General features: G+C 35.2%; 1 protein-coding gene across 4 annotated transcripts in view; it reads left to right on the forward strand.

The window, feature by feature from the left end:
* The window catches only part of HMGCLL1 (3-hydroxymethyl-3-methylglutaryl-CoA lyase like 1), a 72,123-nt gene that overhangs the window by 18,128 nt on the left and 32,198 nt on the right, over positions 1–21,797 (forward strand). For 2 of the 4 annotated variants that reach the window (XM_019613215.2, XM_010707824.3), the window contains exons 2-6: positions 1,118–1,195; positions 2,112–2,219; positions 6,104–6,199; positions 7,805–7,953; positions 18,212–18,275. In XM_019613215.2, the coding sequence (XP_019468760.1) occupies positions 6,104–6,199; positions 7,805–7,953; positions 18,212–18,275 (309 nt within the window). In that variant the 5' untranslated portion in view covers positions 1,118–1,195; positions 2,112–2,219. Of the gene's footprint in view, positions 1–1,117; positions 1,196–2,111; positions 2,220–6,103; positions 6,200–7,804; positions 7,954–18,211; positions 18,276–21,797 lie in introns of those variants that run through there. The other 2 variants (XM_019613214.1, XM_019613216.2) reach the window with 2 other exon arrangements.

Genomic DNA, 21,797 nt, shown 5'->3' on the forward strand with positions numbered 1-21,797 from the left:
CTCTGTGCAAGCTCTGACTCCTGCATGCAGGGTTGGTCCCCCGGAGCTGACAGCTTCATGGATGCAGCGGAGTTTAGCTACCAGAGGAGGTCATGGTTGTGAGAGAGCTACAGTCCCGCAGGTAGCTTGCACTAATCCCATCAAGGGCTTTCGCACGAATTGAAGACACCGAATGGGATTCTGGATTCAGTGCAATACAGAAAACAGGGCACCTCCAGAGCTCCTGGTGGGGCTGCCTGTATTCTTCATCCTGTCTGCTCATCCAGGGGCTGGCTGCCTGCCCGAGGTTGGCCATTTGAGTTGATTTTTAAAGACACACAGCATTTGGAGGTCAATCTAAGCAACTACTCTGAAGTGTTTCAGGACTTCAAGGCGCAGGTTACATTAACTGCCGCACCTGTCAACTTGATTCAATAACAGAGCAGCTATATAATAAAAAAGGAAGTTTCATTTCCCCTCACCTGCTTTTCTGCTCTTGTTTCTTGTTCCTCCCCCTTCAACTCCCCATGCTCTCCTTAGCCCTATAACCTTACTGCTGCCTTCTTTCCTTCCTTTGAGCCTCCTGCTTTTTTGGATCTTCTCTTACACCTGGAAAATTCCTCTTGTCTACCAGGGGCCTTCCTTGTTCCCCTTTAAATCCTTCTTTAAAGCCTTCATCTTCCAGCAGAGGAATTACTTTCATCTTTCACTAATAATCTCTTCAACATTTCTTGACTTCTTTGCCCTATTCTTTTCAGATTTATAGCCTAGTCTTGCAAACCTTTACACAGAAGTAACTGTTTGGTTAAATTGAGAACATTCAGGTAAAAGTTTAGAGGATGGTAACACTTGTTTGTTGGAAAGCTTTTAGAAATGGGAATATTTCTCACTTTGTAAAACAAAATGTTCATTTATGGCCTTCTGCACATTCTTAAAATAACCATTTGTGGCCTCAGAGTAGCTGTGGAACATATATGTCAATAACTTCTGCTTTTCATTCCCTAATTGAAGGTGTGGAAAATATTCTCACAGATTTTTTAAAAATTCACTGTTGACAGTATGACTTTATACCTGGAGTAATAGGAGAAGTGCAAGCTGTGCCTTTTATCTTAGAGATCTTCATTGTTTTGTGTTTCAGGAATCCCAAGCATCTGGACTGCCTGAGTACATAAAGATTGTAGAAGTTGGGCCCAGAGATGGTTTACAAAATGAAAAGGTAATTTCTTTTTTTTGTGTACCTTGACATGGATATCAGTTTCTTTTCATTGTGTAAAATACATGTGTCATGCTAATCATATTTCTTCCATTTTATAAAATAGAGTTAGTTATGTATATTAATAACTGTCTTGCATGTTAGAATTAAAGCATATTACTGTTTAGCCAAATGTTAAATTGCATCACCTCTTGCTGTACTTGATTACGTAGCCTTTATTTTATTCCACCACCTTTTCTTCCTCTGGAATTTTTGTCAGCTAATCACGTTCTGTTATGACATAATTAGCAAATGCCACAAAACACTAGCTGTCCTTGTAATATGGAACATGTAGGTATACATATACAGTAGGAACAGTATGATAGATTTTGTCATAATTCCTGATGAAATGAAATTATTGCCTAAAGGAATATAGAGAAGTATAGAAGTAGATTGAAAGGGACTATTTAAAACGCAGTACGTTTGTCAAAACCCAAACAATAATTCCTTTCCATAAATGGGTGGTTAATCTTATTCTTATTGTTACTTATATAAAAGAGTTAATAGTACTCCAGAGTAGGAGAATAACTGCTTCAGCTGTGGAGTTTTTATTTTTTACCCCAATAATTCTCTGATTGGACTATTCTGTATTACAGTTTCCTGTGTTGCTTCTTTGCCAGGCTGATGTGAGGACAGATCTATAATCAGTTATATGGAAGTGTTTCCTCATTTTATTTTTGTGGTGGAAAAAATGGAGTAGAATCTTGTGTACTATCTGGTGCTTTCCCCGAATGGTAGCTTCCTATCTTAGTAAATTGCATAGTACAAGTATAGTTCATTATTTTATAACTCATGTATTGATTATTGCTAGGAACATGTCACTTACAAAAATGTCTTGCTGAATGAAGTACTTTATGATAATATGTCTTCATGTTCCCAGGTGATTGTCCCAACTGACACCAAAATAGAGTTAATCAACCGGCTTTCTAAAACAGGCCTTCCAGCAATAGAAGTGACCAGTTTCGTTTCATCCAAATGGGTGCCTCAGGTACGTAAAATCATCACGATTTCTATTTTAAATTTACATGTCATTCCATGCAGTGGAGTTTTCCAAGAGTACAGCCTGTATACTTATCCAAGAAAGTGGAACAGGGGTAATACATTGTTTCTGTAAAATCAGATACTGTTGTCAGATGCTATTTATGCAGTTTTCACATTTTATGGTTTTATCTAGATTCACTGAAGTTGAACTAATTGTCAAAATGCAGTCTCAATACATACACGCATATATAAACACTATACACACCTTTATCTATCTTTATGTCTTTGTCCCACAGCATATTCCAATGAAAAATAACAAGCTGAAAGTATTTTTATTGTATTCAGCTGCATCCATTGAAGGGCTTGTTGGAACATGAAGGTTTTATAGCTTCAAATTATAATCTAATGTTAGCCAGAGCCGCATGTTGCGTGCACTGAGGAGGGAGTCACCTGCAGTGAATGCAGACACAATCAGTATCAACAGTGTAACAGAAGTTCTGCAGAAAACTGGTTAAATCCATAACTCAGCAGAGTGAAGGAACTGCAAAAATAGATTACTCCAGAAGGGAAAGGAAACCCTGATCTAAACACAATAACCAGAGGAGCAGAGGCTGTAGCCTTGTTGACAAAGGGGCATTCCAGCAGTGCCCAAGAACAGAGCAAGGTGGGTGAATGTAACCAAGGGTGGCACATACTGAGGCACTTCTATGGTGATTTGGCAGTTCAAGATAGGAAGTCGTATCTATCTGTGAGACATAGTCAGGATCCAGTCAACAGATACATGGCCAAGCATGGGCTTGGTTGCTTCTTGGTTCTCCAGCAGAGAGGAAGAGTAGAACCTCAACTTTTGACAGAAAAGGGAAACAGGCTTAACAGAGCTGTTTGGAGGATCCTCTGCTGAACCGTCTTCCAGCTTTTTCTTGTTTCTAGCTTTCTTCTTCCAGCTTTCTTCTTTCTTCCATAGCTGAAATCTTAGACATCATCATCACTCTCAAACATAAAAAAAAAATTTTCTAGAGGAAGAAAACGTAATTACAGAACTTGTGCAAACTGGAGAATACTTCAGAAATGTTCCCTAGCACCAAAACAAGGCAACTGACTCTAAAGTTCCCCTGTATACACAGAAGCATTTGAGTATTTGTATGTTTAGTAAGGACCACATGAGTTATTTACAAAGTAATACATGTATATAATTGATGTGAGAAAATATGCTGATTTTTAACGTTTTTATTTGCACATCTTCTGTTATAATGTATAAAAAGTTTGTCCAGTTGAAACTGTTGAGAATGTGTCCTGCCAGTGAACTGCATTCCAGGCTTTCATCTGAGAAAAACATGGTATGGTCATACTTCTTGTTCTTGAGATAGCAGAGCAAACTGTCTGTAGAGCACGCCCTTATTTATTTCAGTGTTTCTGGGATCACCAGAGAGGAACCCAAAGAAAGGATAAGAGAAAGATAACAGTGATAATGCAGAATTTCTTTGGTGGCAATGTACTTTCAGTTTGTGTTCGTTAAAGTGCCTATGCTAAGTGTCATCAAACTTTGCTGCTACAGCAACAGAGAATAACACAAAGTTTTTAAACATGTGAAGGAAAAGTCTAAAAAAAAAAAAAGAGATGGACTTCTTCATTTCCTGTCTAATTATTTTCTTTTCCTATCAGCCATTAAGAGTATCAAATTTAGTACCGATGTGACAGTTTCAGAAAAAATGAACAATCCCTTTTTATCTTAAATCCACGTCTAAATGCTTTATTTTAATGACTTAAGTTGTGCTTAAAATGTTTCTTTATTTAAAAGATAAGATTGTGTTGCTTTGATAGGAAGTGCAGTCTTGACTTTGTCTTTTCTTTGCTCCGTTTTATTTTCGTGAGTCATGGGAATGAAATTCTTGATTATGTTTAGATTACTCGTTCACTTATTTCTTTTTTCGGTATTTTTCAAGCTCTTTATAGTTTCCCATCCTTTTTTTTTTTTTTTTTGGCACTGAGATTCCATTGCTGAAAAAACACTAAAAGAAAAAGTTCCACGGTAGCAAGATGCCATATAAACAGGATCCCACACCTATAACTTAAATAGCCCAAAATTATAAATGCCTACCATTAGAAAGCTAATTTTTAAATACATTAGGAAAAGAAATGTTTTATTACAATTTAAAATTTTCTAACATGCAACATGTGTTAAGATGGGATTTCACGTACAGGAAAAATAGTAATGGGACAAATGTACTACATAAAGTATTATTTGGACCTGGCAGTTTTATACAGTTTGAAACTGTGTCATTTTGGTTTTCTAATATATTTTAAGTTGGGCTATAACTTTAAAGTGTAGAATTACTTCCAACATTTGCCATTTTAAATAAATCATTTAGTTTTAAACATTCTCCTTTGCCTTCAGAAATTTTATTAAATTGTGGAATGCAAAATTGCTCTTAAATAAGGCAAGACAGAATGTTTTCTGTAACTTCATCAAATATGTTAGCTATAAAGACTGATACAGTTTACATAGAAACAATTACAGAAATTTACTTTGTACTATTTCTTGATTCCTGATGAGAAATAAGTTGTATCAGTCTATAACACATTCTGTATACATACCATGTATCTATTTCTTTGTAGGCACCTGCTGAGCTTATACTGGAGGAGGCATGCATTTTTCTGATATATTTAATTCATCCCTTTTCATAATAGGAAACCGGTCACGTGGGATTCTAGGTTGCTGGTAGTATTGGCATTTAGTAATCTAGAATATACTTAGAATTCTGGTACTGCAAACTCTCAGTATTTCACATCTTACTGTTCCATATAACAAGTAGTGAAAGCTTCATAGTTTGTGTATTTTTTCATACAGCACTCCTAAGATGACTCTGCACAAGTGTGAAAGTAATCAGAAATCCAGTTAAATATTAGAACACGTATTGTTTTTTGGAAATTTATGTGAAAACTGCTGTAAACAGCATTTAAAACGTACTATGTAGATTGATTATTCTAAAACTCAAAATCTGAAAGATGCAAAGTAGGAATTACTTGTGTTGTTAACTCTATTGTTTTCAAACATGGGCAACATAAAAAAAAATTCTCCCACTTTTTCAAGAAATAAATTATCTAAGTAATTTACAGTTTAAATAAGTCTTTGATTTTTCTTCTTGATTAATACATGGAGCTATATTTAATCTTGAGTGAGAAAAGAGTAAGGATATCTTGCAAAGGTATGATTTCTCTTGTGAGGAGAGGCTAAGGAAAACAAATGCTTCAGTAGGCATTCAGTAAAGTATTGTTCTTTGACTTTTGTTGTAATAAAATCTTTTTTTTTTTTTGAAAAAAATCCCAAGTATATTAAAATGTTGCACTATGCAGAAATTTGGATTATGCTGTATTTTTTAAGAAAAGACTAAGCACTTGTTCTTAGTCTTTTCAAATACGTTGGTTACAGCATTGAGTAGGTTCAATTATTCCTAATATTGTGAAGTCTCATTTATCTCTTATCTGATGTCTCATTTATCAAAGTGCTCCATTTTCAAGTTTTGGATGCCTTTATTCTATTGATTTCACCTATGGAGTCCATCAAGGTAGGTTTAAAGTTGCAGTAACAATCGGAGATTAGCATCGTAAAAAATTTGTCAGTGTATAATGCAATTTTGTTTTTTACAGATACACGTAAAACAAAACACTGTAGAATTTTTAATCCCAGTTCTGTATTCATGTGGAACTGAATTGCAACTCAAGTACTCAAAAGTTAAGAAATACAAGAAAAGACATTTGCAAGCTCAGTTTAATCCATGTGCTGTTATCCTTTTCTGTGACCGGTACACCTGAACTAGACAGTGTTTTTTTGCTTGGATATAGAATATAAAAATTAGCTGCCAATCAATGCAAATTATTTCTGTATTTTAGATGGCAGATCACAAAGAAGTAATGAGAGGCATTGAGCGGCATCCTGGCGTCCAATATCCTGTTCTCACGCCTAATCTTAAAGGTTTTCATTCAGCTGTAAGTGCACTTGTAGAAGACATTCACAATTATCTCCTCCATGTTTTTTTTCCTTCCATATTTTCTCCCACCAGTGGAAATATTGATCAGTCCTTGCGTATTTGTATAAATGATACTTGCATAAAAAGGAGAACTCCTTTTCTTTTTTAGGCTTGTTGGCACTAGAAAAGTTTCTGCAGAATTTTTTATTATTAGAAAGTAGTGAGTGAATTAAATGAAAATGGTTTAGAGGAATGTGTTAGATTCCTTAAATTTTTCATTTCATTTCAAAAGTTCTTAGCTGTTCCAGTTCATACAAAGTAAATATTCATTATGTTAAGACTCAAAATGGTGTAGTTCAGTCTTCATAAAGCAATGCATATTGATAGTTGTCTTTACATTGTTTGTTTGTTTGTTTTCTGGAAATGTTTCATGCTTCCACGCTGAAAGGACAGGCCATATTTGGAAGGCGCACTGCTTTGCAGATGGACAGTTGTGGTGTAGTCTATCATTCAGTTTCTATACTGCATACATAATCTCTGTTAAGTAGAACTCTATACATAAGTGAGTCAGCTACCACCAGTCAGCCAACTTTGTCAGCAGTGGTAACTTGTGTAAATTAAATTAGATCTCTGCATACCTTGCTTAGTGATATAGTGAAGGGAAAACAGTACAAAAATAGTTGCAGGTGATTCCTCTGTCCTTTCTTGATATTTTTTATCCTTTTATTTGAAAGGGTTTTTGTTTCTGTAATAGTTGCTGAAGTTAAGATATCCTACAGTAACAGAAAATAAAGGGAAAAGTGAGCTAGAGAGAGAAAGCTACTAGTATTTGTACCAGAGAGTGAGAATTAATTAATTAGCCATTCTCTTCAGTTTAAATGTTTTCTCAGTGTTCTGATTTGCCTCCTTAGTTAGTTAGTTGATTTATTGAGTACAAGCTCGGGCTAATCGCCCCTTCAGTGAAGCACATACATTGACATGAGGCATTTTCTAGGCTAGTATTTGCTCTGAGGCTTTTTCTCAGCAGAATCCAAGCACCCTCTTTCTGTATTCTCTACTCAGCTGTGACACCTATACCAGTGGAGCTCTTGATCATTGCAGTCAACTGTATCAAGGAAATCTTACTGGCTACTGTTGCTGCTCTATGTACTTGTGTGTTACAGATCTTGTCCTAAGTTGTGAGAATGACTTCTTGGCATTGGCAAGGAGCTGACTTTGTACAGAAGCTGAATATTTCAGAGATGTTATGCGATCTTTATTTTTGCAAAAAATGAAATGAATTGTTATTTTCATTGAATGTTTATGTATTTTCCTACATTTTAATACTTAAATTTTATCACTTTAAAAATATATGTATTTATATATATATATTTATGTATTTATATTTTTATGTGTGTATGATTGCTAAGAAGAAGAAGGAAATTTGTCATAGGGCAATGAACTCAAAGTTTGATTGACTGATTTGTATGAAATAGATAAAAAATAAGTAATTAAACTTATACTTCAGAAATAGAGAAAACTTATAATGTACTTTAAAGTTCCAGAAGGTCTTATGGAATTAAGTACTTAATCTCATCTTCTAATGTAGTGTTATGCTTCTGTTCTGTTGAAATGTATTTTTCAGATTGCAGCAGGGGCTACAGAGGTTTCAGTATTTGGTGCAGCATCTGAATCTTTTAGCAAAATGAATATTAATTGTTCTATTGAAGAAAGCATAGAAAAATTTGAAGAAGTTGCTAAATCAGCAAGAAATATGAATATTCCAGTGCGTGGGTAAATATAAAGATTCTTAAATATTATAGAATTTTCAGAATACTGTTAGAAGTTTATTTTTTTTTACAAGTAGAAAAGCATATTGCCATACTTTTATGTAATAAATTAATGAAATAATAGCCTCTACTGTGAATTATTTTCCAAAGTGAATATAATTAGTAATTTTGTTCTGTATCTTGCAAGAACTAGTGGCAACTAGATTTATCTGGAAATTAAAATGTGTATATACATATCCATTTTATTATGCAGTTTTTTTATCATCACAAATGATAGAAAAAAACGTATTTTGTGTTGCTGACACCGTTTCCTGAACCTTAAAAAATATCCTTAATGCTTTTATTTTATAGTAGTATTCATATACTGTAGAATCAAGGTATAAAAATAATGAAACAAATTTATTCCTAAAGAAAAAAATATTTTTGATGAAAGTTGTGGTGAAAACTCGGGGATCTGAAGCATATACAGTATCTACTGCATGAAACTCTGAAATCTTCCAGTATTTCTCTTTTTCTAGACTATTTTCTTTTAAAATTTCAGAATTCCTGAAAGGTACTGGCCCTTTGACAATCTTCTTCATTTCCATTTTCTGTTGCATTACACTGAGCTTCATATCTAAGATTGTATGTGAATGCAAAAAAACATTTGTATACATGTTTCAAGATGAAACTCAACACTGGGATTCATTGAGGAGTGCTAGTCATGCAAACTACATCAGGCTCAGGAAATACCTGGAGCTGAAAAGAAGTAGAGTTAGATACCTCAGAGAGTCAGTTCTTGGAAACCTGTCTGGGGATAAATAAATCTGTCTTTCCTTCAGAACAGTGAAGAGAGAATGCTACTGCACACTTTTTGCACAACACAGTGTTTGCCTTGAGAAAAATTTTTATGATATATCTCATACATGCTTATGTCCTTTTTACCTGGCCTGGTCTGGCCCATTTTGGATGGACAATCACTTGGATAGAGAAGTAAGAACCTCATTAAGAAACAATAAAATTGTAACGGAGTTTAAATACTCCAGCTAGTGGCTAATCTCTTGAGTCAAGCTTTGTCTTCCTGAGCAACATCTCTTATAAGAAGTCTGTTGTTTAACCAGTCTCTACAGCCGCTGTTTGCTGTGTTTTTCTGAAACTGAACTCTGAGCTGAGAGCATAAGGAGCGACTTAAGTTTTCCAGGAAGACTAAGCTCAGGGATTAGCGCATGTCAAGCAATGTTTTCTCTTTCGTGTTCCTGTATTTCACTAGCAAACATCAAACATATGGCCCAATAGAGCCAGCCAGCAATCAGGGGAGTCCTCAAAGCTTGTGGATTGCATATATTTTTGGATAGCTATGGATGTCAGCAATTGAACTTTCTGAAGATGTAAACTGCAGGTGATGAAGAAGCCCCCTGTGGTGGACTCTAGACTGATGTTGAAGCTTAGAGTGGTAACTTATATTCTCTGCACTAGTTTGCAAATGCTTAGGAAGCTGGAACCCTGCTGCTTTTTTTTGCACAGAATATGCATTTAAGGCATTTGTAATATGCCAGCACCAATTATTCTGGCTCTTATACTGACATGTGATGGAAATAGCCGTTCCCATGATAGGATTCTACAACATTCCCACACATTTATTGTTAACTACCTGATCAATTATGTGTGGCCACAAGGCAGAAAAGAATGAGGGAAAAAAAAACTCGCCCAAAAAACCCCACATAGTATTCCAAAATGAGATAATTTAACTCAGAGAAAATGTAATCAGATTATGTATGTACTTCAGTAGCTTTGGACTTGTGGAGCTTTACAATGCATTTAATGACACAGAACAGAAAGTGGAAAAGACAATCAGGAAGTGAAATTTAAAAATATCTTTAGTAGAAATATTCATTGCAATCAAGGTGACTTTTTCCTGGAGATAAAACAATCAAGAGCTAGTTGTCAGAGCTTGTGATTTATGACCTTGATATACTAATCCCACATTTAGCTGCTATTAAAAGAATTAGTGACAAATGAAATAAATGTTATTTTCCCTAAAACATTTTAATAACCTTTGCAAGATTATCTGAATGCTAGAAGAAGCAGAGCTTTGTGGTTTATAAAAATTACAACAGATAGAATTAGTGTATCGACAGTCTTTGTGATGCAAAGTAACATAAAATAAAGCTGTATAATGTAAGGGCAAAGATTTGCATTCTGTGCATTGAGAATTAAGTTTTTGTTTTTAGTCAATCTGTTAGAGAACAGCTACTTCTGAAGAGCTGTGGCCAAATTCCGCAGCCTTTACACGTGCAAATGTCCAGGACTACACATTTTGGTTTCTAATATAAATGTTGTAGGCAAAATATTTTGTTTGAATTACTTAGGTAGTAAAAATATGCACGAATTGTGTTTCTATTAATTTCAATACAGTGATTGTTTCCTTTCTAAAGAACTATTGTTGTTTAAAGTGTTATTTATTTTCAGGAAATGGATAATTTAGTGTCTTGCCCTAAGTCCTTATTTGTGCAGTTGAAAAATACTTCCAAAATAATTTTAAGGGGTTCAAATTTTATTTCCCATTTTTACTGGCAATTTAGAATTTATGTACTGAGTGTAAATCATTGGCAATCCTTGAATCTTATGAAAAATGCACTCAAATAGTTGAAACTAAATGTTAAGCTTTTGCGTGTCTTACTGTTGCTACAGCTGCACTAACACTGACTCGATCATCATCCAGAAAATTTATGTTGTCAGCTGTCACGTTTAAAATCTGTAATGTAGTACAGAGTTTTCTAAATGTTTACTAAATTAGTTCAAATGTTTATGAAGAATTGAAATCTTGCATATGGTCATAGAAGTTTGACAATTTATTAGCATCATAAAGAGGTTTTAATTTTTAGTTTTTGTACATGCATAAAAACTTTACAGTAACATCTGGGACACATTCTGTGAAGACACTGTGCCAAATCAGTGTTATAAACTGTGTGGTCAGCTAATGATTACTATGCGTATTTTGCATGGGATATGGCACAAAATATAGCTGGTTTTAGGATTGTATCTTTTAATGCATCATTCAGGTACTATTACAAGTATCACGTCTTTTTCAGTGATTAAAAATGAACTCAAATAATCCAGGATTAGTGAAAGATTGTGGCACATGCTAGTTCCAAGTAGTCCATTGGATTGTGTTTTACTTAAATTGAAATTTTAGTGTAAGTGTAGGTATGGTGAATAAGTTAAGTAAATTCTGGTTAAGCCACATTCTTTAAAGTTAATATAGTACATAATTTGAATAGAGAAATTGCAGTTATTGCAGTAGAGAGACTTTAAGTAATTAAGGAGTTTCTTGTCCACACTCTCCACCTCTTTTCACAAATGGCTCTTCAGTTCCTACTTTAGTTCTGTGACAGTGAAGCTATATTACTCCTCTGAAACATTTGGTTCTGTATAGGATTGTGTTTATCCTGAAGAAAATTTAATTAATGGTGAATATAGAGCTGAAATGTTCCTTTGTTTTTTTTTAATCTATCAAGAAGCACCTTTCCACGGCCTGTAATTAAAAGCTGTATGTATGTTGCAGTCCTGAAAAAACTCCTTGTGAATAGCCCTTTTGGACTATTTGCATGTGCATGTGTAAATCTGAGTGTGTACGCGAATGTTTAGAGTTTCAGTGTTGGAAAAACAGATGGAAATGTTTGCTATAAAATAACTTCTAACTCTGGAAGCGTTTCCTTACAAAGCTGCTGCTTCATAAATTAAAGCACGTGTAATCACACATTAATTCTAAACTGATGTATATAATTCCTTTGTTTATAGTCTATAATTTTTAAGAATGAGCAGCAGTGTCCCGAAGTTCACAATATGGAAACGATTATTGAATTGTATCAATATTTGGCAAACATCCATGTTTGTATGGAATTCAATGCCAGTTGATACACTTGAAATTTAGGAATTTTTTTTTTCTATGGCAGGATAAATATCATGCAAACAGTTACAAAGCAAAATTATTCAAATTGTTCAGACAATACATTCTTTATTATGTTATAATAAAATTATCTTAACATTAAGATTTAAACGTGTATACTTCCTTGTTGATCATAGTAAATAGTTATTATTGTACATCTATGTTAATATAGAAAGTAAGAAGATACAAAATAGTACAAAACCTAACAGAAAGAATCAAGTTTAATTTTCTTCATTCTGCTAGAGATATTTGGATTTATTCTGGGAAAAAAAAAGGGATGGGGGGGGCAAGAACACATTAGTATTCCTTTGATATATTTTATAGCATGTAATTCCAGAGATGTTTATTTTTATAATGAAACATTTTGAGTATCTGAAACTTCTGATTTTCAAGACAATTTGATCTTAGTAATTCAGTTCAATAATGCCCTTTTTCCATTTTTGACAGTTTACCTTAGATACCTTAATGCAGGACATTTGGCTGGCCTTACAATACTGTACCCAATGAGAAGTACTGCGAGATGAAACTCCGACAATGCAGTTTTGCACAGATCAGTGTGGTTTAAAGCTGTGTATATTTTTACCAATAAAGACAGAAACTTAGAAGTCACATTTTTTGGCTTTTAGGGCTAGACTACGTATGCTTTTTCTGAATTGCGTCAAACCCTCATTGTTAGGCTAGATTGTGTAGTTCTTTGGCATAGTCACAATTATATTAATAGCAGGGTGATTTGTATTATTATCACTGCTTTAGAAAGTTAGTAATACTAGCTTAGCACATTCATGTCGCTATAAGTGAGTCTATGTTTGAGACTGTGGGAACAACAAAATGTAGACAAGCATTTAATAGACTTGGAAGCAGCGCATTTTAATGTGTAAATGGTAAACTAGTCTACGGGGTTGTACGGTATTAAGCCATCTGGTCACAGTCCCCTGGAGAAGTTTGAGAATCCAGAAACTGCTAGGAGTTGGGACTCTGTGCATTTCTTTCTACTGGGCAAAAGTTAAGGAAATAATGAAGGAACTGTTACGATAATTCTGTCATGGTGGATGATTACACAATATTAGAAGAGAGATTTTCCTTAAGAACCATGTTATACCAATTTGTACTCATCTGTTTGGTGCCAGTAAGATAGGAAATATTACTATAGGGCCAGAAGTGTATTTACTTGTTTCTCTTATTTCTCTTCTCTGAATTTAAGCAATCCCCTTTCGTTATAAGTGTTAGTGTAAAAGTAGATATAAAATGTTTATATGAAATTATAACCACACAGTGGTTGGTAGTATGTTATTGATTATTGCTTGAATAATTAGTCATAGATACTATCCCTGAAATGGCCCTTCAGTATAGTAAGGGTATTCTGTCTTTAGAGAGGTTGAGAAATCACTCATAGAATTTAGTGTTGTTTTCTGGGTTTCTTTTTTTTTAAGTACTTTTGTTTCTAGAACAATCTCCTTTCCCCCCTCTCTTCTTTGTATTCCCCTATCCTTACAGTAAAGATTGCGTATTTCTAACAAATGGCTTCCTTTGCAAAGAGACAGAATATATCAACCTTAGTATTATGAATTCACCAAATGATAGGCATATACATTTTAGCACGAACATCCAATAAAAATAAATACATCTGCAGTGAACATGGTAAATTATACGCGAACTTACATTATAATAATAAACAGGAAACAGCAGCATCTGAGTCTGCAACTGGCTTCTCAGGAGGCTCTGTGCTTCCAGCTGTGGTAGCAGCTGTGGATCTGGCTCTCGAACTCTTGCTGAAACAAGCTGACAAAGGGCTGATTACAACATGGAGTTGAGTTTCTGCTTGGATTCATTTTCATTTTAACACTTTGGTTATGAAAAGTTTGTTCATTTACCCTGTTTGTGGTTTCGTATCCTACATTTCACAGTCATCGGGCTGGTGTGGTGATTATCACTGCTCCTAACCACCTTGATCTCGGAGACTTTATACTGTCTATACCACTTGTGGAGCACAGCAATTTAGTTTTGGCTTATTGGAAGAAATTGAAAACTCTCTTCCTCTTCCTTATCCCTCCCCATCCCCAGAGACTGTTCAGCATTTTTGTCCAAAATATTACACAGTAAATTTGTTGGGTTTTGTGTTTTAAATTGTTGTTGTATGCATAGAAGGCAATTTAGGAGAAACTCAAATGAATACTCACCTGCAGTGAAGTCTGAAAAACAGGCAAGAGACTGGGTAAACTCTGCCTGGGGATGCAAGTAGAGATCTTTTATCACTTTTTACTAAAGGAAGTAATTGGTCTCATAAAACCTGAGTGAGAAAAACAGCATCTACCTGTGTGTTCCTGAAGCGGCTTTATAGGTAACTTCACATATTGCAAGTTCTTCTTTCTGCTCCCAATTGCTTGAGTTCTTTTAGTGATAGCATGCTAAAGACATAGTTAAGCTACTAAAATGCCTGGCCTTTGTTCAGCAAAGATTTAAGCACATACTTAGAATTAAACACTTCCATTGCAAACTCTGCTTTGTGAACTCCCAGATATTTGCTTCTGCTCATATAGTGAGGAGTGTCTCTGGTGCATATCTTGAGACCAAGACAGTCTTTTTCATTACAAATTCCTCTTTTCTTTCAGTCTTGCCATCTTTTGTAGAAAACAGCTGTATTCTCTAACTTAAGTGAATCCCCAAATTAAATCCCAATTGTCTCTGTAACTTATTGCTCAAACTTTTCCCTCTTTTTCGCTCTGCTTCTTTTCTTCACACAATGTCTTGCTTTTTCTCATGTGGAAAAATAGATACACTGTGCTCTTCCGTCATTCCCCTTCCATAATCTTTTCTCCTTCTCCTCCACTGTCGAGCAGCAGGAGTTTCTTGTCTAGTTTCCATCTGTACCCCTTCCACTTGCCCCAATGACCCCATGTTCTGTTCTTCCTCTTATTTCATCCCTCCCTTATTCTCTTTCTTAACCTCTCGTTGTCCTCTGGCTCTTTTCCATTGCAATATAAGCAAGCATTTGCCTCTTAAAAATTGCACCTTTGACCCTACTTGGTTCTTCATATCATATCTCATTACCTATCTCTGCTTCATTTCTAAGCTCATTGAAGGCGCTGTTTATAATTACTGTCTGGAGACCCTCTTCTGTGATTCTCTCCTATAACTCCTACACTTTGGCTTCTGTTCCTTGCTTCCAACTGCAACGGCTCTCACCAAACTCCCTGATGACAGGATCTCAGAAACAGTAGTCTATCTCCATTCTTCTTGCCTTGTCAGTAGTGTTTGCTGCAGTGGACCAGGCTCTTCTTTAAAAGTGTGTCCTTTGTTGCTTCCTGTGGCTCTATCTTGTTAATTTTCTTCTTTCTAAGCAGTTCTGTAGCATGTTCTTCAAGGTTGTCTGCAATTTGAAAGGGTATCGGTGGAGGTCTTAGGGCCTTGGCTGGATTTTTTTTTTTAATACCTTATTGATCATTTCAAATACCGCAAAGAAAATGTAGCTTCCAAATGTATCTGTCCATAACAGGTAGGTTTTAATATAAAGTTATCTCCTCTTCCTCCGGCTTATTAATTTGGAATCACACAAATGCAATTACAAAGCATCCCACCCAGAGCTCCTTTAAGTGTGGATGTCTTGGCAAATGCTCAGAGGAGATAAATGATTATCTTCCTTCTTTCACATAGGTGTGTATGTGTTCTCTTTTCATGTGAGAGATTGTACTGCTGCTAGCTGTACCAGCCCTTGCAGGTATCTGTTCCAGTTTTCTCTATGGATGACTCAAATCATGTCTGTTTTCCAATGAGAACATAAAAACTTGTCAAATGAAATTCATGTTTTATATTCTCTTCTAGAAATGCTTATCCTGATATATGTTTCGAGTGCATTTCACTATTTTACAGTCTCAGGCATTTCACTTTCTTTGTCATTGCCACCTATTGAGTCGCATTTCTGTTGATTCTGTCCTTTCTTCATAGAATCCCACTGCTTTTTTGGTAAGGACAGTACAAGAAATTTCATGTTATCACCACATTTTTAATTGCAAGTCATTAAATGAGTGCATTTGACAAAATTCTTCCAAATTCTTAGTGTTTACCCTTGACAGGCTCTACTAAAAACAATTATTTCATTATCCTTAGAACTTTGCTCTCTATGGTAGGAATTCCTTTACCTGGCTAATTTTTTCGTAGTCCCTATTTTCTCCAGTGTAATATTGAATATCGGGTGCCCAGTTAGATTATATTTGCTGTATTTTCCTTGTTTAACATTTCATTCTAGTTACAATGGTGGAAGCATGCAAAGAGTTCATAATCTCAAACAGATTTGTGCATTGTAGTAGGCAGATTCCTTAGGTCACCACATAATTTCATACCCCCACGGGCCCAGCTGCATTATGTGAGCTCAGGCGAGTTTCTGCTTGCTGATGGGAACTACAGAGAGTAGTTCCTTGTTCTGTAGGTACCTTTTGGCCTATTTTTACTTCTGTTTGCCATATGCCATTCCGGATGTCACTTGTGCCACATTATCACTACTAAATGCAGGTCTTGCTGATCATGTTACTGCTAGTAACATGTAAGTTATACATAATTAAAGTGAACGTGTAAATAAGTACTGAATGTTTTGTATTTACTTTGTACTAGTTTTGCTTCACATCACAATGAGTGCCGTGGTTGATACTGCAAAATCATTTCATTAAAAGTCTGTGTTTTCTGGCTGTAGGCACAATGGTATAGTGCTATAACCAGTCCTTTGGTTCTGACTTTTGTCATGTTTGGTGGCTTTTGAAAAACTCTTTGTATGCAGACAAAAAAATTAAGGAAATTTTCTGCAGTTGTTTCTGAGTTACATGTTTCTGAAAAGCAGAGCAGTGCTTAACTGTTAAAAGTAGCTACTGTTTCATATAGATAAGAAAATTTGGAATGTTAAAATTTAAATGGTAACAGCTAAATTGAAGGATATTTATTAAAGTGTATGGCTGAGTTTGAAAAACCTGGTTTTCATAATAACGTAAAGATAATTGAAATCATGCCTACTGGGCATCTGGGTTAAAATTACAAGTAGGATGTAATGGACCCAACCATTTTTGTGGAAATGAACTTTCTTTTCCATTTCTTTGTCAAGGCTAATCAAGGTTTTATTAGGTTCAGGATCTGCTTCATTCTCATGGCTAGTTCTCATGTGCCAACAACATCCCTTGAAATAAAGGATGGAATATGTTCCATGCGTTAAAATGCTGACATTTTTCACAATTTATTTTTGCCTGTTACTCATCCTGATTTCACATTCTATCAGTCAATTTCTCTGTCAACTGCAAAGAAAAAATATGTATTTTACCCTACGGATCTTGAGTACTACAAACTGGCATCTTTTCAATCTAGTTTCATTATACAGTATATAATTTTGTGTTATATTCTTCATTGCTGAGGGAAGGGGAACAACAGGGGATTGATGAAGGCTCTTGTTCTCCTATTAAGCAGTTGAGTAACCTCCCACTGGGGCTGGGGTTTGCCTGCCTTTGAAGCTGTTGTAAATCCCTCTACAGCCACACATACTTTGATTTTGAATGGCTGTTTCTGGTTGGTTTAATCCTATTCCTAATCAATTTAAGATAAACAATTAGAAATATAATTGAAATTTCATGGCTTTTAATTGTTATTAAAAAAGGAAATTTAAACCCAATTCTATATTGTCACAGCATTAAGACTAAACAATGAAGATTCAGCTGCGGCTTTCAGTTTTTGTGCTTTCGGGAATAGACAGCTGCTGAGAGACACAGTCTGGTTTCTCAATTTCTTCTTGTCCCAAGCAATGAAGCTGTAGTTCTCCTGGGGCACTAGGACAGAGATGCTAGCACAGAGGGCCAAAGCTACCCTATTCACTGCAGTTCCAACTACTGATGAAGTGATGAGGTGGTTTTAAGTTGCTTATGTCCTTCTACTGCTCTCTGTGATCCAGGTGGCAGGCACAAGGAAGGAAGTGTTGGGATGCTTCCTCTAAATAGCTTGTGTGGGCCAGGCAAGGCAAAACTTGAGTAGACTCTTGTAACTTATAAAGGAAATACTGAGAAAAATTGAAGTTTCCTGCAGCAGAGTTAACTTGGCTGCATTGCCAGTGCTTTACAACTTGTAACATATTGAGCATAAATAAAACTATAAAACCTTGTTCTGTAATTTAAAAAGAAATTTGGGAAACCTGCTATTTTCATCTGATGTAATTTTAACTTTTCATTGAGAACTTTACTCTACATTGACTAGCTTAATTGTTCGAAATTATATTTAAGCTTTTTTTTTTTTTTAATGTAGCATGGACGGTTACAAAAATGCATATATAGAATAGAAGCATCTTTGTGTGTTGTTCTTTTCACTGTAGGTATGTTTCTTGTGCATTGGGATGCCCATATGAAGGAGACATCACACCAGCTAAAGTGGCAGAAGTAAGAGTGAAATTATGAGTTTTCTTTTTAATGAAATTAATATACATTTGAAAATGTCTATAGGTCATGTTATCTAATTAATCCTAAAAAAGATCTTTAATGAATAACAGGAGAAACAAACACAAAACATAGCTAATACTAAAAGTGGGTGCACAGCGTCACTATTTTTTTCTACCATCTGTGGTCAAATCTAAGGAAAATTGTGTGTTTTGATTGTTTTCAGTCATGAGAAAATGTATAATGTACTATTTTCTTCAACAAGAAAGGAAGGAAATGCTTAAAGAAATAGATCCAAGCATGTGTGTCAGTGGACCAAGTAGTATGAGATGATCCACTCTATGCGTGAGTATGCTCTTACAGTCAGCCAGCAGAGTCACAGGTAAAACTTTGTGTTTTGGCATGTGCCATACAAATCACATGGTTGACACAAGAACTCATCCCCAACATGATTTCCTACAACTTAACTCACGCTCCTGTGATAAAGTACACCTCTCTCCACCGATTTTTTCTATTTTGGATAAAGGACAATGAAGTCCTTCCTTTTCTTTGCTAGCAGAGCTAGCAGACTGAAAAAACTGGGGAGTAGCACACAAGTGTTATATTTTGCAGGAAGATGAAGAGTGCACCGAGGGTGAGATGAATTTAAGCAGCACAAGGCAGAACACAACTTTCCTCCTGGAGAAAGACTTGTCTTCTCTGTTACACTTAATCACTTATTTTTGATGATTTAGCAAAATCTGCAAACCACTTTTTTTGGTAGCACTAGTATCTAGTCAACATTTGTCTGATTTATTGTGTTCTCCTTGTGTGGCTTTCAGGTCTAATTCTCATGCATCTTCTTCTGGTGTACATTCCAGATGGAACTTGTGATAATTCTGCTCCCACAGCAGCCACATAATACTTGAACTCTTTGAAAAAATAGCTAAATTGGAAGGTACTCAGTATTTCTAAATTAATTGGTTTTAATATGAAGTGAAAATTAGAAGTGACACAGCTTTACTTAGAGCAGTGATGACAGATTCAGCTGTGCTGTTGGTAAATTGTTTACTGCAATATCATGTTCCCCAACAGGCTTCTTTCCATGTGTTGCTTGTTTTCTTAAACGAGGTACTCTCCTTGTGCAGAAAAGCCCCTTTTCAGATTTACAGTGGGAGTGCTATCTTATGTTCCAAACGTGTATATTTACATACACAGCTATTTTATATCCAAATCTTAGTACATGTCTTTTTGTGTACCTCTACACCATTGTGTATGAGTTTAAGAATGAAAGCTTCCTCATTAAAGTTACTAATTCAGGCCTTGATTCAGCAAGCATTCATGTTTTTATAGAAATATCTGATTAGCTGTTAATGGATTTTATGTGAACATCTGCACTCATCCTTTGCTGAACCAAAATGATCAAAATTACTGGCCCTGTTGCTCAACCTGTCATAGATCTGCCTCTTGGGTCATCATCTTTTTTGGGATGGGAGCATCTGATTGTGCATTGTAATCAACAGCTATGATTGAAAGGTTTATGCTATTTTGATACTGTATGAGAGAGAACAGAATTTTTTTTAAACAGAAGCTTTTACTGAAGCAAAAGCAATTAGGAGAGAGAGGCGGATAATCAACCTACATGCATTTCAGGCTTATTAGGTCATAACTATTTTACAATTACCTAGTGACTCCAAGCTTCAGATGCATATAGAATACATCTGGTTCATGCATATAGTTCTTTATTTGAAAGTGAAAAAAAAAACAAAGCATTTTTAATGTATTAAAACAAAACTAGATAACTGTTTTTTATCAGTCTGCTTCTTCTTGGAATAGAGTCTCTGTTTAACTGTTTTCCATATAAATATTTATTTTTAATAGTATTTATTCAAATTGTTATTAACTATGGAGTAATTTCCATTCACTGATCAGACTACAGAAAATGTACTTAATTTTGTTTTAACATTATTTTATATTATTGCAAAGTTTCTCTTGCATCACAAGGACTGCAGAGTGTTTTTATGTTGTTACTCACTTAAAAGCGTTAGTAACTAGACTATGACCTTTTGTATTAAATTTAAGAGTATAGTTCTAGATTTTCTTTGCAGCAGTAGAATTATTCACATGCCTCTGGGGTTGCAGTGTTGGGTCACCAACTTCCACTTTGTGTACAACAGCAGTCCAGTTTAAATGGATCCAGTTTACATGCAATGTGTTGATGATATAAAAATGCTGCAGTTAGAATTCATTTTTGCAATCTGGCGAATGTCCCTCCCTTTCTTAAGTATGTATGGAATATATATTGATAAGACCAAAGGACTCTTTGACTGCAAAGCAGGAGTTTTACTGCATTTGCAATGCTCATAGCACTTACAGGCTTTAAGCAAGACAACTCAAACCATTTGAACTTCTTTTTCAGCTGTTCTTTGAATTAAGTGAACAACGATATTGATCCAGTTCTTCTGGGACTGCTAGTGCAGCACTTTGTCAGCTTCCTCAGACATATTCACAGCAATCCTGCTGATGAAGTCTTGGAATTGTTTTAACAGCTAAGAGCAGTGCAACCAAAGTCGTCTTGGAGAAATGTCATGTTTTTTCATTTCTAAACAGTTGATGTCCAGATTAGGATTCCTCACTATGGAGCGGCCTTTTGGGATCACTGATGCACAGTGGGAAATGCTAAAGGAGACAAACATACTCAGCACTTGTAAATCACTTGAAGCCTTTTCCAAATAGATTTGATTAAGTTAAAATAGGAAGTTCCTACATTCAATTTCTAAAGTAGTATATTCAGTGCAAACATAATTGTTGCTTCCTTGTGTATGTTTCTCGTGCATACTGATCTCAAACTCACACAGTGAACTCAGCAAAGACGTAATTCTGAAACATTTGGGGCACTATTTCTGTAAGAACAGCAACAAGTATGGGATTTTGTTTGTTATTAAGAGGAAAAAAAAAAAGGATTTAAAAATTTGAATGTTAATTGAGTTACAGTTTTGCTTTTATTTGTATTTTAATGAATGGCTTCATGAAAAGTAAGCATCTTAAAACTTCAGTTTTCATTGATGTTTTCAGTACCAAAATAAAGCCAAATCAAGCTTCTAATTTATTGTCTTAACTAAGCCACATGCTTGATTCTGTGTAGTAAGCAAACAAAAAGGCAGGTCTTTACCCTGCACAATTTGTAATCTGAATTACAAAACAGCTGGGAAGTGCCCAGAGAGAGGAAAATGCTGGGAAAGGGCTTGACAGAATCTTAGTTCACAATATAATGTCTGTCTTATTTGGATTATGTGGGAGAGTCAGCAGTTGTTGAGGGATTGCTTGGTTGGTTTTTGCATATATAGAAACAGACCTATAAACTTCAAAAGGAGAGGGTCTATGGGATGTTCTTCTTGGGGTGCAATTTTGAAGAATGAATAGAGGATTTCTGATATATATGCCCACTTATTGTGACTAAAACTGAAACCTGTAGAGAAATGTACTCTTTTTAATGTATATTCTGGACCTTATTTTCACTCTTTTGTCTTGATCTCTTCTTGTTTC

This window comes from Meleagris gallopavo, chromosome 2 (genome assembly GCF_000146605.3).
Source record: "Meleagris gallopavo isolate NT-WF06-2002-E0010 breed Aviagen turkey brand Nicholas breeding stock chromosome 2, Turkey_5.1, whole genome shotgun sequence".
NCBI classification, from domain to species: domain Eukaryota; kingdom Metazoa; phylum Chordata; class Aves; order Galliformes; family Phasianidae; genus Meleagris; species Meleagris gallopavo.